The sequence below is a fragment of the Eumetopias jubatus genome, unplaced genomic scaffold, assembly GCF_037043125.1.
Source record: "Eumetopias jubatus isolate StellerSeaLion01/CBP00866 unplaced genomic scaffold, mEumJub1_p1.0 scaffold_9, whole genome shotgun sequence".
In the NCBI taxonomy this organism is placed as follows: domain Eukaryota; kingdom Metazoa; phylum Chordata; class Mammalia; order Carnivora; family Otariidae; genus Eumetopias; species Eumetopias jubatus.
This window is the reverse complement of record NW_028274815.1, coordinates 35,661,072-35,676,817: the sequence shown is the minus strand read 5'-3', so window position 1 is coordinate 35,676,817 and position 15,746 is coordinate 35,661,072. Positions and strand designations below refer to the sequence as shown.

Here is a 15,746-nt window from a genome sequence, read left to right as displayed (position 1 = left end):
CCCTGGGATGGGTGGCTAGCCACCAGCTGCTTAACAGCCAGTGCCCCATCCACAGCACACAGCCCATGCCAAGGCTTCAGGGGCTGAGCCGAGGCTGGACCACGGGGACAGGGTGGGGCTTGTGGAATAAGCCTGGGAAACAGGGTCTGTAGTGACCCTGTCCTCATGGGGTAAGGACAAGGACAGCCTCGGCCCTGGTCACCCCCAAAGAAGAGGGGGAAAGCACTCTTCCCCTTGAGCCCCCAGGCTCGGCCAGCCCCACCTGCAGAACCCAAATTCTGGAGAATCTAAAAGCCACATTCTAACGGAGGCTAATGACAGGCAGCCTCTGAGAGCTGGGAGGGCCTCACAGGGCAGAAAGCACTCCCCCCGCTCTGACTTCGTGTGACCACTAAGAAACCCCAACCCAGCACCAGAGGCCTGGCTCCACTACTTAGAGAGACCCATAGGTGGTAAGGCGATCACACTCTTTCCTCTGATAAATGGGGGTACTATGTACGCTCATGATCTTACCTCCCAGAGGAACGCCGCCTGCTTCCCCCCACCCACCCCGTAGAAATGGGGCCGAGGCTCTCCTCCCTCACTCTAAGCTCGCTCAGCCAATCGTCCTCTCCTGTCTGGGGGCAAACAGAGGGACCATGTTCCCCAACCCATGATCCTTCCCTGATGCTAATGCCTGAGACTAGGCCCCTGCTCAGTCTGAGAAAATCCCAGATGCAAGATGGACCCAGGGCAGAAGCTCCGGCCTCCCAGGAGCATGCCCTCATGTCCCCTGACTGGGTCCAGGAGGCAGGCAAAGGCCAAGCTCTCCCCAGCCCTGAAACACGGCAAGCCTCAGCCCTGCGGGGCTGCTCCCTCAGCCATGCCCCTCTGCTGCCAAGTCCCTCTCTGCCCCAGGGAAGAGGGTGTGAGCCCCCCAGGGCCCCTCCCGCATCAGTCGGCAGGGTTAAACGCACTCATGCATAGCCCAGTACCTGGTTCCTGGAGCAAATACCCAATTTTATTTGTGCCGTCCCCCAGAACGTCTGAGGTGCTTGGCCCCACGGGGCCCGGACCCAGGCTCCTACTTCCCTCCTACTCCAAGCAGGGCTTCCAACAGGCCACCAGAATAGTGCCTCTCCAGGACTGGGGGGGGAGGGGGGGGGCTCCTGGCCTATAAGCCTTCACACAGCAAGCCAGGAGGTAAGGCTAGGGCTTTGGTGAAGGAAGAAAAGCAGGTTGACCACCCCCTCCCCACCTCCCCAGCCCCTTCCCATCTTCCAGGACCTCCGCTGATCAAGTCCCTGGCTGATGGGGAGAGAGAGAGGGGAAGGCTCCTGGGAATAGCAAAGCAAGGTGGAGAAGAGCTTGGAGTCGTGTGGTCAGGGCCTCCTGTTCTTGCTGTTTCCCCGCTGTGCAGTGCTGGAGGCCTCCAACCCTTCCTCAACATCCCTGGGATAGCATTCCTGGTGCTGAAGCCCCCACCCCTGCACTGCAGGGGAGCAAGCTGAAAGCCCCCTGGGGAGCCGAGCTGGAGGCCGCAGCTGCAGGGTAATATTCCTAACACCAAACACCAGGGATGGGAGGCCGGCCCCAGGGTCCCAGCCACAGGATCCCCAAGTCCTGGCCTGAGAGAGGTGGCAGTGCCTGAGCATGCTGGGGGGGCTGGGACTCACCCAGGGGAGGATGCCCAGGGGCCTTCAGGGCTGGAACCTGCCTCTGCCCCACCTCTCCAGACCCCTGGGGTTCCAGAGCCCTGGAGAGTATCGTCTCCCCTTCCCAGCAGCCTCTAGGCCTGCCTACCCACCCACCCCCGCCCCCGACGGACCTAGGAGTCCCCTTTGTCCCGAGGAACCCTCAGGAGAACATATGGGGAAGGAAGGGGCAGAGGGAGAGTCCTAGGCCTCAGACAGGGGAGCCATCTTGGGGCTGGAAGAGCAGGTACTGGCCGGGAAGGCCAGGGGTTACACAACCCAGCTCTTCGAGACTGAGGATGCCCTTCCCCCTTGGGGACAGAAGCTACAGGCTCGACCTCCTGGCATCCCCCTGAAAGGACTTTCAGGTACATGTGTTCCTGGCAGATCTGGGGTCCCCAAAGCATCCTGGATAGGCACTAGCTGGTCTTCTGCTTCTGGAGCCGCGGTTGGGGGTACAGAGGGCACACGGGCCAGCCAGGACGTATCTAGAGCAATACCAGGAACACCTGCTCCAGGCCTGGAGTTCAGGGAGGAAGCTGGGGTCTGAAGCAGCCCTGCAGATGCCCGCATAGCGAACTTCCTTGGCGCAGGGCGCTCCCAGCTACGTGGGCTCTCTCCGGGCCCTGCAGCAACATGCAGGGCTCCAGCCTTGGGGGCACCGGTGTCGGGGCTCCCAGATTCTGCCAACAACACCTTCAGAAGCCGCTGCAGGTATGGTCTAGAGGCAGGAGTAGGGCTCCTACCATCGCTGTGGGGCTGGAACCCTGAAGTAGGAAAGATAAGAGGTTACATCCCAGAATCCCAGAGGGAAGATGCACTGCCCCGCCGTAGAGTGCCGGGGCCATTTTCAGTCTTAGCCACAGCTCGTTGAAGACAGCCTGCCACACCCCTGCTCAGCCACTGCTCAACACCTTCAAGACCCAAATTCTCAGCTCCCACTGAAAAACAAGGACCACAGAACCATCCCTTCCCCTCCCCTCCCCTCCCCTCCCTGTCTCATTAGTCACCACCAGCAGGTCAGGCCACAGGGATCTTCCATGACCTTCCACCCTGAGCCCAAGCTGCGGACGGTCAACTCACCGGATAGCCGAGGGCTGATAGCACGGCAGCCCCCACTGTCCCGTCACCTCCTGGGGCCCTCTGTACTGAGCGACCCCCTGCCTCTCACCCCACATTTGAGGTCTCCGGCAGAATTTCTCCTGCACTTGTAACCACCTCCATCACGGTCAGGCACATGCACTCAGCAGGACGGGCCTCCTCGCTCTTCACGGCCACTCCTGGACCATGGCCCCAGAGTTTTATAAAACACATCTTAAGCCCAAGTTATATCCAGCCAGGCCCCTCCACCCCCTTGTGCTGCCTCTCACCCGCCACACCTGCCCATGCACCGAACACTTCACAATGAGCCCAATCTTCCATCAACAGACACTGACCATATCAGGGCTGATCTGCTTCAGCCAGCGACTCTTCTCCCTCCTGGTCGCATTGACCTCACAGCTCGCTCCCCCAGACCTGGGCAGTACCAGAAACCACCACTGCAGAAGTCTCCGTTCCTGGCTGCCCACTCCTGTACTTTGAAGCTCACTTGTTTAAATATCACAATTCTTCAGCTCCACCGAGCACATGGACCCCAAGGTCTTCCTGCTCTACCACCTCCCCACTTCCAGACCACTCTCCGCACCCGACTTGGGCTCTACAGCCCTCACTGCAAGTATTCCTCAAGCACCTTCCCCTCTGTCACATCCGCCCACAAAATCCCAGTCCTGGAGAACCGAGTTGCCAACCTACGCTGCGCCTCCACCTGGCCACCAGCTGCCCCAGCACCACCCACAGCCCTATGGAGTGTCTCCAGCGGGTTCTTCTGCCACCTAGTCAGCAGCGTCGCACCTTTCCCTGCACATTCATCCCCTTCTCCCCAACCTCTAGGCTAGTGACCTCATGTCATGCTTTGTGACCAAAGCCCTCAGAAGCCCATGCATCTGCACATCATGATCCACATGCAAAGTTAGGTCTGCTCCTGTCTTCCTTATTAGGTCCAAGGAATCTCAGACATTCTCAGAGACCTATCCACCAAGGGCAGCACCTACCCAAATGTTCTAGATATTATCCCCTCTGCCCTCTAAATCCACCCTTTTTTCCTTCTCCATTGGGTCATTTCAGCTCCCGAACGTGCTTGAATGTCTACCATCATGATTAACCTCCTCTTGACCCACAGCCCTTTCCAGCCGCCTCCCAGTTCCATTCCTCATAGTAGTCCAACCTCTAGAATACCCACAAAGCTCTTGCCACATCATCTTTTTAACTTAAAAAAAAAAGCATGTAATATTTGATATTATGTATGGGAAAGAATAGCCTAAGAAATGGTGCTAGAAATGGATAGTCACATGCAAAAGGCTTAGGATTAAATCTTCATGACCTTGGATTAGGCAAAGGCTACTTAGAGAGGACACCAAAAGCACAGTTAAAGGATGGAGAAGTTAGACCCCCATCGAAATTAAAAATGTTTGTATTCAAAGGACACCATCAACCTATAGAATGTGAGAAAATACTTCCAAATGACGAGTATGATAAGGGACATGTATCTAGAATACACAAAGAACTCTTACAACTCAGCAATAGAAAGACAACCCAAATGAAAAACCGGCAAAAGATTTAAACACATTTCTCAAAGAGGATATACAGATGACCAGTAAGCATATAAAGAGATCATTAGGGAAATGCAAATCAAAACGACAGTGAGACACCACTTCATACCCACTTAGGATGGATATAATCTGAAGAGTAGATAATAGCAAGTGTTGGCAAGGACATGGAGAAATTTGAACCCTCATACAACTGCTAGTGGGAGTGAAAAATGATGCAGCTAATTTGGAAAACATAGCATTTAAATCTGGAGTTACCATAGGACCCAGGAATCTATTCCTAAGTATATATCCAAAGGAAAAGACACGCATTCGCGTAAAATCTTATATACAGACATCCATAGTAGCATTAATCATAATAGCCAAAAAGTAGAAATAACCCAAATATCTTTCAACTGATGACAAAATGTTGTATATCCATACAATGGAGTGTCATTTGACAATAAAAGAACGAAGGACTCATACATGATACAATATGGATGAGCCCTGAAAACATTATGCTAAGTAAAAGAAGCCAGTCACCAAAGATCACGTATTGTAGGATTCCATTTACATGAAATTTCCAGAACAGGCAAACCTAGAGAGACCGAATGTAGATCGGCAGTCATCTAGAGCTGGGGTTAGGGGCACTCACATACAAGTGAAGGAGGTTGAATGTCTTGTGTTTACTTCTCATTTGGTTTCTCCTGTGAGATGCTTGTTAGGTCTCTTGCCTGTTTTATCTACTTTGTACTTCCAGCTTTTTCTTATTATGTATATTATATACATTATATTAACTATATAATATATATTACGTATTTTAGGTACAATTAGTTATGTGTTACAAAAGTTTTCTGATTTGTAATTTGTATTTTCACTTCGTCTTTTGATTAGTAGTTATAATAATTACATAAGTTATTAATGTAGCTGGCTTTGTGAATCTTTCCAGTTTTATGGTTTGCTTTGTGTCTTATTAAAGAAGTCCTTATCCCAAGGTCATGAAGGTCATTTCACTTTTTCCTAAAGCTTTTTCTATTTATATGTAAGTCTTGTATATATCTGAGATGTATTTGCGCATGAGATGGGAATTTTTTTTAATAGATAACTAGTCATCTTAGAGCCATTTAATGACTAGTCTATTCTTTCCCTAATGATCAGCAATGCCCCTTTATCAAGGCTCCACTTCTGAGTAGAATCATTTATGGACTCTCCATTCTGTTTCAGTGGGCAATGGTCTATCCTTGCACTAGTTCTATGCATTTATAGACATTTTATATACATACATTTCATGTAATGTATTTTGTATGGTATACATTTCTATACATTTCTATAAATATATTTTTAAACTGTATATCTTGATATCTGCTAGGGCAAGTCCCACCATTTTTCTTCAAGAGTATCTTGGCTATTGTTTGCCTTTTGTGTTTTGTTTCTTTTTAATAATTTTTTTAAAGATTTTATTTACTTGTCAGAGAGAGAGAGAGTGAGCACAAGCAGGGGAAGCAGCAGGCAGAGGGAGAAGCAGGCTCCCTGCTGAGCAAGGAACCCAATGTGGGACTCGATCCCAAGACTCGGGGATCATGACCTGAGCCGAAGGCAGATGCTTAACCAACTGAGCCACCCAGGTGCCCCAACCCCTGTATTTCTATTTAAGTTTTAGAATCACCTTGCCAAGATTGCCAAAAAGTTTCTTGGGATTTTTAGTGGGAATTGATGGCATCTATAGATCAGAATTGACATTTTTACATCGTCTTCCTATTAATGAACAGGATACATGTCTCTATGTATTTAAGAATCTTTAATGATTTTAATAAAGGTTAATTTTCCATAGAACTTTTTATAGAACTTCTGTCAGACTGATTCCTTGGGACCTTATTATTGCTATTATAATGGTTTTTTTTTTAAATTATGTTTTCCAACTATTGATATAATCAATACAGAAATTTCTATACCTCTTTTAAAATTCTTATTGCTGCGGCACCTAGGTGGCTCAGTCAATCGAGCATCCCATTCTTGGTTTCGGCTCAGGTCATGATCTCAGCGTCATGGTATTGAGCCCCACATCAGGCTCAGGGGGAAGTCCCCCTGAGATTCTCTCCCCTTCTTCTGCCCCTCCTCCCCAAAATAAATCTTTAAAGAATAAGATAAAATTCTAATTGCTTCCAATAATTTAATAGGTTTTGTTGCTTTCAGTGTAGATAATCATCTATGAGTAGTGACAGTTTTTGCCTCCTTCCCAATCCTCAGAGTTTTCATTATTTCTCTTGCTGTACTGCAATGGCTGAGATCTTCACTACAGCATTGAACAGATGAGACAATAGTGGAAAAACATGTTTTGGTCCCAATTTTAGTGCTTTTACATTAAACATGATTTTTGCTCTGGGTTTTTGGTAGATACCCATGTTAAGGTTAAGAGAGTGACCTCTCTTCCTGTTTACTAACAGTTTTTAATCGTAAGTGAGAATTTTCAAATGCTTTTTCTACATCTCATGTGGTAAACCCCTGATGATTTCACCCTGCTCACCTCTGCAACCTCAGTCCTACCACTTCACCCTCATGGACACCACCCTCAACATAGGAACCTGCTCCAGATTCCTCAGATCACTCTGCCCCTTGTCACTCACCTCCCCCACGGGGGCCTTGGCCACTTGGGCTGCAGTCATAGAGCCTGAGGACCCGTGTGATGTCCGAGGTGCTCAGGTTCCATCGCTGGCCAATGTGAACATTGGGAGCCCAGATCGGTGTGATGGTGGGCAGCCCACGGCGGCTGAAGGCAAACCTGAAACCCAGCAGGTGGGGACCTGAGTCCAGATCACAGTGGGGGCTGGAGGGGCAATGAAGAAGGGAGAAAGGAAAGGAAAAGGGGTCCTCACCTCCCGTAGTGCATCACTGATGTGTAGTCATAGGGCATCAGCATGTTGCTGCTCCGAGATTTGATGAAGTTGATTTCAAAGCCTGGGGGTGTTGGGGTGGGGGGGAACAACCACAAAACTTGGTAATGGGAAAGAGGGTGGGGGGGGGAGTGAGGGGTCGGGTGATAGGGGCCTTCCAGCAACTTGTAACCTGTGTGAGCTGAAGGATCCAAAACTATAGCCAGATGTGCCCCCTACCCAGTACCAGTCCCTGGTCCCCACCTCCTTGGTGCCTTCCCTGCCTACTCCTTCCCTCCCCAGGAGGGGTCCAGACCTGCACTAGCTGATGTGGAAGCACAGGGACCTCATGACTTCCTAAAGAGTGCCCTCCACTTCTCGCCCTGCTCAAGCTCACCTGGATGCATCTATCTTTGTAGAACCTACACTTTCCATGGAGTCGCATACCACTCCGTGTCTTCAACACCCCTTACCCAAGAGATGGAGTGCCTACCCTTCAACCTAGCTTTAGAGACCCACTAGCCCATCACCTGCTGTTGAACTCCACTCCCCAGCAGCAAGCCACCTCGTTCTTTCTGCCTTGCGCTGGCGCACCCACCCCCAGGTTTGAGTCCAGCATTTTCCCACTGGTCAGAGCACCCACTTTTCCCCGCAGGCCATACCTGCCTCTACAGAGTTCTTCATCCTTCCTTTTAAAAACCCTTAAGATATTAAACAGTTTTGAACAGAATATATTCATCTGGTTCAAAAGTCAAAAAATGTGAGACGTATAATAAGTCTCCCACTCCATCCCCCTTCTGATGTCCTGCCTCCCCATCCCCAGTTCATTACTGTCATTAGTTTGTTTATCTTAGCAGTTTGCTCTATACATAATACAAATATATTCTTATTTTTCTTCATTCTTAGTGGGAAAAATTGCTTAAGAAAACCACTTGAGTTTGAGTGCTGGTTTTCTAATTCATTAATTCCTGTCTTTAACTTAATTCCCTCCTGCTTTCCTTTACTTTTTCCTAATTTGGATTGAAATGCTTAATTTTCTATTTTTATTGATAGAAGTATTTAAGTCTACACATTTTCCCTGAGCATTGCTTTAGCTGAGAACCATCAGTTCTAGTGTGTTGGGTTTTCGTTTTTGTTTTTCTAAGAATTCCTGCAATTCTTTAACCCTGGAGCTAAAAGAAAGGATTATCGTTGTTTTTTAAATTTTAATTTCTAAGTAGAAGTTTTGGATTATTTTTATTTTATATCACAATCAAAACATTTAACTCTTTCAAATTTGAAGTTTTTCTATCATACGGTAAGTTTTCCCAAGTATTCCATGAGCACTTGGAAGGATTAAAGTCTCTATTTTCAGGGTATAGTCACTATCATCACCCCCTTCCTTAGGCTAATCTCAGATCTCAAACTCCATCCCTTGTCTCATTATAAGGTGCTACCTAAGCCCCCCCCACCCATGGCACCCTCTCTCCGGGGCTCCGTGCATGCTGGTCTCTTGAGTACCCTCCCCCAACATTACCTGGGGGAGGTACTCTCATGAGTACCCAACATTACCTGGCTCACCCCACAACAGCAGTGGAGGTGCTCCCACCAGAAGCTCTCTTACAGGAAGCCTTCCAACCCTTCCCCTTACCCCCACATTCCCCCAAATTCCCGATCATGTATCTGCCCCACTTCCATCCCTCATGAAGCAGTGGCCTCTCCTCACCTCCTGACTCAAGCTGTGTCCCCTCTGCCCGCCACAAGCGGGGGATCCCACCATTCCCGAGATCAGATGCCCAGCACTCAGCCCTACGCCCAGCACACAGCTCCTGCTCACCAGCATGCAACACAGTGCCTCACTCCCCAAACCAGGCTTGGCTCTGCCACTGCCACCTTTTGGGACATGGTCTCCCCCGGGCTTCCTCTGTCCCACATGCCCGTTGGTACCCAGCTCACAAGGACTGAGCCCTTGCAGGGCTGTCCTCAGCCTCCTGCATCAGACACTTGGCACACACAGCCCACTACTTCCAGGGCTTCAGTCTCGGCTCCACCCATGCAGCTGGAACACAGCCCCCTACCCCAACCCCACCCAGCAGTGTGTGGCACAGGAAGGACACCATGAACAAGGGTCAAAGGATACCACCAACTCCATCCTCAGGTACTTGGCTGTGTTCATGAGAAAAAAAAAGAAAAAGGAGACACAAAGCAAATAGTGATGCCCTAGCTCGGGCAGGACTATGGGCGAGCAGATGGAAGGCTGGGAGCCCAGAGCGGTAGTATCCGGACCACCTCCCGGTCTCAAAGAGAACCAGGAGTCCCACCTTCCCCATGGTAGACAGGCAGATGGTGGGGAAGATGGATAAGCTCTTCTAAGTGGCAGGCAACTCAGGTCCTGGCCATTGGCCTCTCACGCCAGGCCCCCCCAGGCCTGGCCCGTGCTGTGCGAGACTTGGCTTACCTGGGAGGACCTCGTTCCAGTGGATACGAATATAGCGGTCCCGATCAGCCCGTGAGTGCTCATGCCAGAACCCCAGCACATGCATGAGCTCATGTAGGACAATGCCTGGGCCTTTCCGGAGACAGGGAGGTGCCAGGGACACCACCTGCATCCCTCCACTGCGTCCCACACTGGAGAAACATCTGCGGGCCAGGAGAGAGCACTGGGTAGGTACCAGTCCAGAGATCCAGAGCAGACCCAGGCCCCCTTCCCCTTCCCCTTCCTCTCCCAAGTCCTGGGATGAATGAGCACCAACAGGTAGTCCCCATCCTAGATTCTAGTCCCAGGCTTGCTGTTCCCAAGGCCATTCACTGCCTGGCCATCTGTGAGATGGGTATACCGAATTCCCATTCCCAGCCTGCGGTACAAGGAGGACGGAGGGATGGAGAGGAGCACCTATAATGGAAGCAGCTCGTGGAGTGAACGTCCCCATGCAGGGGTCCCCGAGTCAACGCTTTCACACATGATCCTCGGTACCCAACAAGCTAGGAAGTGTGTACCTCCAGCATCCCCACTTCAGAGGCTCTCGCCCGGTGTCAGGCGGTTCCTACACTGTGGAACCTGGATCGGAGGCCAGGTGGGCCCCACAGACACCGTACCCGTTCCCCAGACCATGAAGTCTCCGCGGAGCAGGGTTTTGTGAGGGTCAAGCACCTCCTTCCCCTCCTTCTCCCCTTCCACCCTGAGTATCTGTAGGTCCAGCTCCCACCCAGCAAACCACTCAGTGGGCAGGGTGGCTTTGGACCTGGGAAGCCAGGCCTAGAGACAGGTTTTAGACGAGGGCTTGGGTAAGTCCTAGCTGAACTCCGAAGAACGCAGAGGAACGCCCCCTCCCCATGGACACACGGACACCCCCAGAAGCACATACCCAGACATGGGAATGATGGAAATGAAGTCTCTCTGGCCCTGGTAGGCGACAAACCTGATGCACGTGAGGCGCTCAAATTCGGCAAATGCCTTCAGGAGGACCTCGCGGCTGCGTTTATCTGGGGGGAAGGCGACACTGTGGCTGAACCTCCAGCGGAGACCCCAGAGCCCTTGTGACCCCTCGCAAGTCCGCATGCAGGGTGGGAACAGAGCTTCCAAGCACTCTTCCAAAATGGAAAGGTCAAGAAAGGGCAGCCTAAGTGTCACGGGGCGGGGGGGAAGCTGGGTCCCAGACAGGCCCTGGCTATGCAACCTCGGGCAGGTCCCTGTCCTCTGGGCCAGTCGGCCTTGAAATGGAGCAGACAGTCCTTCCATGTAGCCCTATCCGCTCTGCCGGGCTTTTAGCCCTCCCAGCTCCCGAGGTCCTCAGGAATAAAGGCTTCTCGGGGAAGGGTTCTTTGGTGGTGACGGCGAGTAGAGGCAGAGGGAAGAACCCCAGCAGAGCCCAGGCTACACGGGGTGTAAGAGGGAGGCCCACAGCTCCCAGGATGGAGCGCACACGCTCACTCACCGTACTTGCTGGAGAGCAGGAAGGGGACCTCCACAAAGCCCCCGTTCTTAGGCCACCTGTTGCTGCTCGCCGAGAACAGCCGGAAGGGACTCTGAAGAGAGAGGGCAGTTCTGGGACCGTGGGGGACACAGGTCAGCCAAGCTTCTTGCCCCCAGAGGTGCCGTGTCTCAGGCCCCAAGAACCCGAAAGACGGGAGAAGCAGGACGCAGGCATAGGAGGGTGAGGACAGAGGGGTGGGACAGCCGGGGGCCTCTAGGTGAGTTACAACATACAACACGACCCTTTGTCCTACAGAACTGTAACCTATCCCGTCAAGCAGAACAAAACCCGGCACTTGTTCCTGGGGAGGCTGACTAGGAGTGCCAGCTCCCCAGGGTGGCCCAGTTGAGAAAGGCTGAGCTCCAGCCACAGCCCCGTCCTTCCTGAAACCCAGCAGTCAGCTGAGCGTCCCTGAACGTCCAGGGAAAGATGAGGCAGCGTCCTTCTCAGGCTGATGTTAAGGCAACTTCCCTGGCCTTAGCAACTCCTTTTTCCACTCTTGTGCCAACCAAAACCCTGCGAGGCATAGGCTCCATGGCACCCGGCCGGTCCTGCCCCACTGGCTACCACAGGTTTTACTGGATTCGTGCTTCCCCCCGCTGTCCTCACCGGGGACAGGGGCCTCGCCCCACCCACCAGCCCCAGCCTTTGGCTCTGCAGCCCAGCCTCATGTTGAGCCAACAGTGGGCAGCCTCCAACCAGCAAAACCGTCCTGCTCTCACCAGGTCACTGTCCTGTTCGGGAGGACACCTCTACCACCCAGTCCCTAAGAAGATAGCCTTGTTCTCCTGAACACCGAGCATCCTCATCTCCCTGGCAAGTCACCCCAGTTCCCACCCAGCCTTCTCCCTGACTCCACCCCTCCTACCAGGATGGGGTCCCAGACCATGGCTACCACCCCCGGGGTGCCCCACCACCACCTCCCTACAGCCCCACCAGCGCCTCTGCCAGTCTGTGCTCATCTCTTCCTCCATTCCAGTACTTTCTGAGCACCTCCCCTGGGCAGAGCACCAAGCCGGACCTTGAAGGCTCAAACCCCCTCCTTCAGGAAGCCCTCCCAGGCTGAATGCTGTTACCACTGCAGATGTTACCCTCCCTCCCATTCAGTCTGGCTGATTCCTACTAGATCATTCACTGTGACTTTAGCCAGAAAGGGTATTTATCAGGCTACGAGCAACAGATTTTGGATCCCTCACGTGTCACATCCCCATGACACCGGAGGCTGGGCTCAAAGGCCTCTAACGCTATCTGGGAAGTTGTTTACACCCATGTGTGTACATGCTCACACTCACTGGCCGAAGGATATCCCCCTCCAGGAGGAAGCTGCTCTCCGGGGTTTCCTCTGGGATGAGCCCTGGGAAGAAGGGAGGGATGTGGGTGAGCCCGTGCCCTCCCTCCACCCAGAGTCCAGACTCTAGGGACAGGCCCAGCAGCCACCCCAGAGTCTGGCCTTCCTGACCCTGAAGGGGGAGCTTCCCTGGGCCCTGAGGCTGTGTGACCTCAGGCAAGTCACACAGTCCCTCTGAGTCTCTAGTCTACACACATGCATGATGGACCTCAGCCCAATCACATCTCTCCCTTGTTAGAAGACAGTCCATGGCTCCCCCAGCCCACGCAAATCCAGGCCCAACTCCTCCCTCTCTGCTAATCAGGAGCAGCCATTTCTTCAGCTGTCCCCTATATCATCTCCCTCTCCAACCCAGGCCACACTCTTTCCTGTGAGCCTCAGCACGGCTGAGTGGGAGCAGGGCAGTGTGCCACGTTTTGGTGACTGTGACTGGTCCGGAGGGAGCTAGAACCAATCTGAGGCTTCCCTAGGATTGATTTCTTTTCAGCTGCCATAGAGGATACTTAGCCAGGGCTGCTGGAGGCCCAACAGCTATCTGAGATGCCCTTTACTGGGAAGGACACGCCATCCCCAGCTGCCAGGAATGTTGGCTAAGGCCTCACAGCTGAAGGCCCTTGGCCAGGGATGCCTGGGAAGCCATACTCCATACCCAGGCCATACTCCAACATGCCCTGTGCTCTCCTGTCCTTCCTCATCCCCCCCCATCTAATTCCTACCCATCTGTGTGATAGTCAGGGCCCTCGCAGTGACAAGTGACCAATTCCAGCTCACACCACCATAGAAGGAAGGAAGGTGTCTGGCTCCGGTGAGCCTGGCTCTCTCCCTCCCCACATCAGCCTGTCTCTGCTTCTCTCTCCAGCCTCGGTTTCTGCCACAGCAGGCAGCCCTTCTCCCCAGCCTCCTTACTAAGAGGTCAGCCCTATGAAGAGTCCTGGAAGAGGGTCTGGCCCTGAGGCACATTTGGTTGGGTTCCCTGGATGCAGAGCCTGAGCTGGGGAGGCACCTGCAAGTGATTTCTTGAGGGGGCTCTGGGGAAGACCCAGGTTCTGCTGCAGTGCAGCCTCAACCTGATCCCACAGGAGCTCTGGACCCCAAACGGCACCACACACTTGTCCCACACTGAGGCAGGGGGGCTGCCCCCTGGCCCCTATGAGTCACTGTGGGCTGCCCTGGGCAGGGGAGGGAGTAGCTTCCCAGGCATGCCTGGCCAAGGGCCTTCAGCTGTGAGGCCTTAGCAGCCAACATTCCCGGCAGCTGGGGATGGCATGTCCTTCTCAGTAAGGGGCATCTCAGACAGCCATTGGACCTCTAGCAGCCCTGGCTAAGTATCCTCTATGGCAGCTGAAAAAAATCAATCCCGGAGAAGCCTCAGATTCTAGGTTCTAGCTCCCTCCGGACCAGTCACAGTCACCGAAAGGTGGCACACTACCCTGCTCCCGCTCAGCCGTGCTGGGGCTCACAGGAAAGAGGAGGAAGACCACGCGGTCACTGGGAGGTTCTCATCCCCTCAGGCAAAGTCACCCCGTTCCCCCAACACTTCAGCTCCAACCTCCAAAATCCAGGCTTCCCCCCCCCTCCACAGCAGCTTCACCCCGGGCTATCTCTATGTTCTTTCTTCAGCGGAGATCCCCAGACAGGGAGGTGTGAGGCCTCGTGCAGCTTTGGCTTTGCCCCCCAGCACACGCCCTCACACCTGCACACCATCCTGCCCCAGGTGGCTGCCATCTCAAACCCCCACTAATGACTTCGCTCAACACCAGGTGGAGCACCCCAAAGACCTGTACTTTTATCAGGCCATTTTTTAAAAACCTATGTTTTTCTCTTACAATCCAGTAGAGAAGATACAGAAATAGAGACTTCTTAAAAAGTTACCCATAGAACTAGGAACTGCTGCTCATCCAGAGCCCAGTGAGCTGGCACATTTCCAGCTTGTTCTGCTTGGCTGCGTGTTCAGCATGGTCTTCACCACAGCACATGGACCACTTTCAGAGCCCCTCTACCCCACAAGACGACACCACGCCCTCACCTTGGTTAATCGCAGGGATGTCCTTGTCCCAGGATGTCTGGGTCTCTTCAGGGTTGAGGCCGTCTGAGAAGCTGGTTCCACAGGCTTCTTGGGAGCTGCAGGCTGAGGGCGCTCCTAGGATCAAACCTGGCCCGGACAGGTGCATACCCATGATGCCCGAAGCGCCCTCATTGGTGAGAGAGGACAATAGCACATGGGAGTGGGGGGTGGAGGGGGTCAGCCAGCCAGAGCCAGGCCCTTCAGGGAAAGCAGGCCTCCAGAAAGTAGTCCCGGAAGACCTCCTGGCCCCCCCTCAGTCCCAGCTGGTGACAAGAGCTAGACAGCCTTGAGGAAGGTGCTCCTTTGAGGGGGCCAACACTGGGCTCTGAGTATCTGTGGGTATGGGGTAGGGGAGGGAGCAGAAGGGAGGCGGGGACAGACCTCAGACACCCACACCGAAGGCAGTGCGGGCTAGCCTGGACCCTGCCCCGTGCCTCCCTTCCCAGCCCAGACCTCTGGAAAATGGACTCAGACTGGGCAACCCTGGCATGCCAGGAGAACTCCTTCTCGCCTCTACCCACACTCTGTGGCTGGACCCAAAACTCGAGAAGAGAAGGGCGAGGCAGCCCACTTACCTGGCAAAGAGAGTAGACCAAGCACCCACGGCCAGAGGCCTCCCATGTTCACGTGGTCTGTAGGGGGACCCCACTGGCCCCACAACAAGCAGGAGCCCAAACACCAGCAAGGACAAGCCCGCCTAATAGCGGACCTAACGCCAATCCCCGCCCCCACCCAGCCCTTAAATAGCAACTTCTCCAGCCCCCACCTGCAGCCCCACCCCAACCAACCCCACCTGCAGCCCCGCCTCCATCAACGCCACCGGCAGCCCTGCCCCCTCCCACCTGTGCTCCCCACCCTCACCCCCCCAGCCCAGGCCGGAGCCTTCAGGACCCAGGTCAAATCCTTCTCAGCCTGGCTGAAGTGGGGGAAAAGGTGAGAGGCCAGGCACAAAGCACCCTGCAGGGAGGGAGAGTACCACTGGGGAGTGTGCCTCTTCTGAGGTCCCCTCTCACCACCAGGGGGCAGGGAAACATCACAGAAGGGTGCTAAGGTGAGGGGGCAGGGGACTTCATTCTCCAACAGAGGGAGACCCCTTTCCTGCCACGCCCCGCCCTGCGCTCACACCTGGGAAAAGCTGCCCGAGACCCTGAGGCACCCCCAGCCTATCTGTGGAAGAAGGAAAGTGTCACTAATTTTTATAAGTGTTTACTTT

The 15,746-nt window shown here is 53.5% G+C and overlaps 1 protein-coding gene across 4 annotated transcripts; it reads right to left on the bottom strand.

Annotated features, from left to right (window-relative positions):
- Window positions 1–982: 982 nt before the first annotated feature.
- ASTL (astacin like metalloendopeptidase) lies at window positions 983–15,254 on the bottom strand. Of its 4 annotated transcripts, XM_088026414.1 has the most exons (9): window positions 14,495–15,254; window positions 12,407–12,474; window positions 11,082–11,172; window positions 10,512–10,629; window positions 9,605–9,786; window positions 7,171–7,252; window positions 6,922–7,076; window positions 2,757–2,953; window positions 2,361–2,440 (listed from the first exon to the last, which is right to left on the bottom strand). In XM_088026414.1, the coding sequence occupies exons 1-8, from the start codon at window positions 14,643–14,645 to the stop codon at window positions 2,841–2,843; spliced, it is 960 nt and encodes a 319-aa protein (XP_087882540.1). In that variant the 5' UTR covers window positions 14,646–15,254; the 3' UTR covers window positions 2,361–2,440; window positions 2,757–2,840. The 4 variants fall into 4 exon arrangements, with proteins under 4 accessions (XP_027973049.2, XP_027973052.2, XP_027973050.2 ...); XM_028117248.2 differs by lacking the exon at window positions 2,757–2,953 and having other exon boundaries at window positions 983–2,440; XM_028117251.2 differs by lacking the exon at window positions 2,757–2,953 and having other exon boundaries at window positions 983–2,440; window positions 10,566–10,629.
- Between the last annotated feature and the right edge of the window lie 492 nt (window positions 15,255–15,746).

Excerpts from the sequence above, each read along its gene's own strand:
- ASTL (XM_028117248.2), bottom strand. The coding sequence starts at position 14,645 with ATGGGTATGCACCTGTCCGGGCCAGGTTTGATCCTAGGAGCGCCCTCA. Across the intron at positions 11,173-12,406 it reads ATATCCTTCGGCCAGTGAGT|AGTCCCTTCCGGCTGTTCTC; the intron begins GTGAGCATGTAC and ends CTCTCTCTTCAG. Across the intron at positions 10,630-11,081 it reads CCTGCTCTCCAGCAAGTACG|ATAAACGCAGCCGCGAGGTC; the intron begins GTGAGTGAGCGT and ends CCTTCCCCCCAG.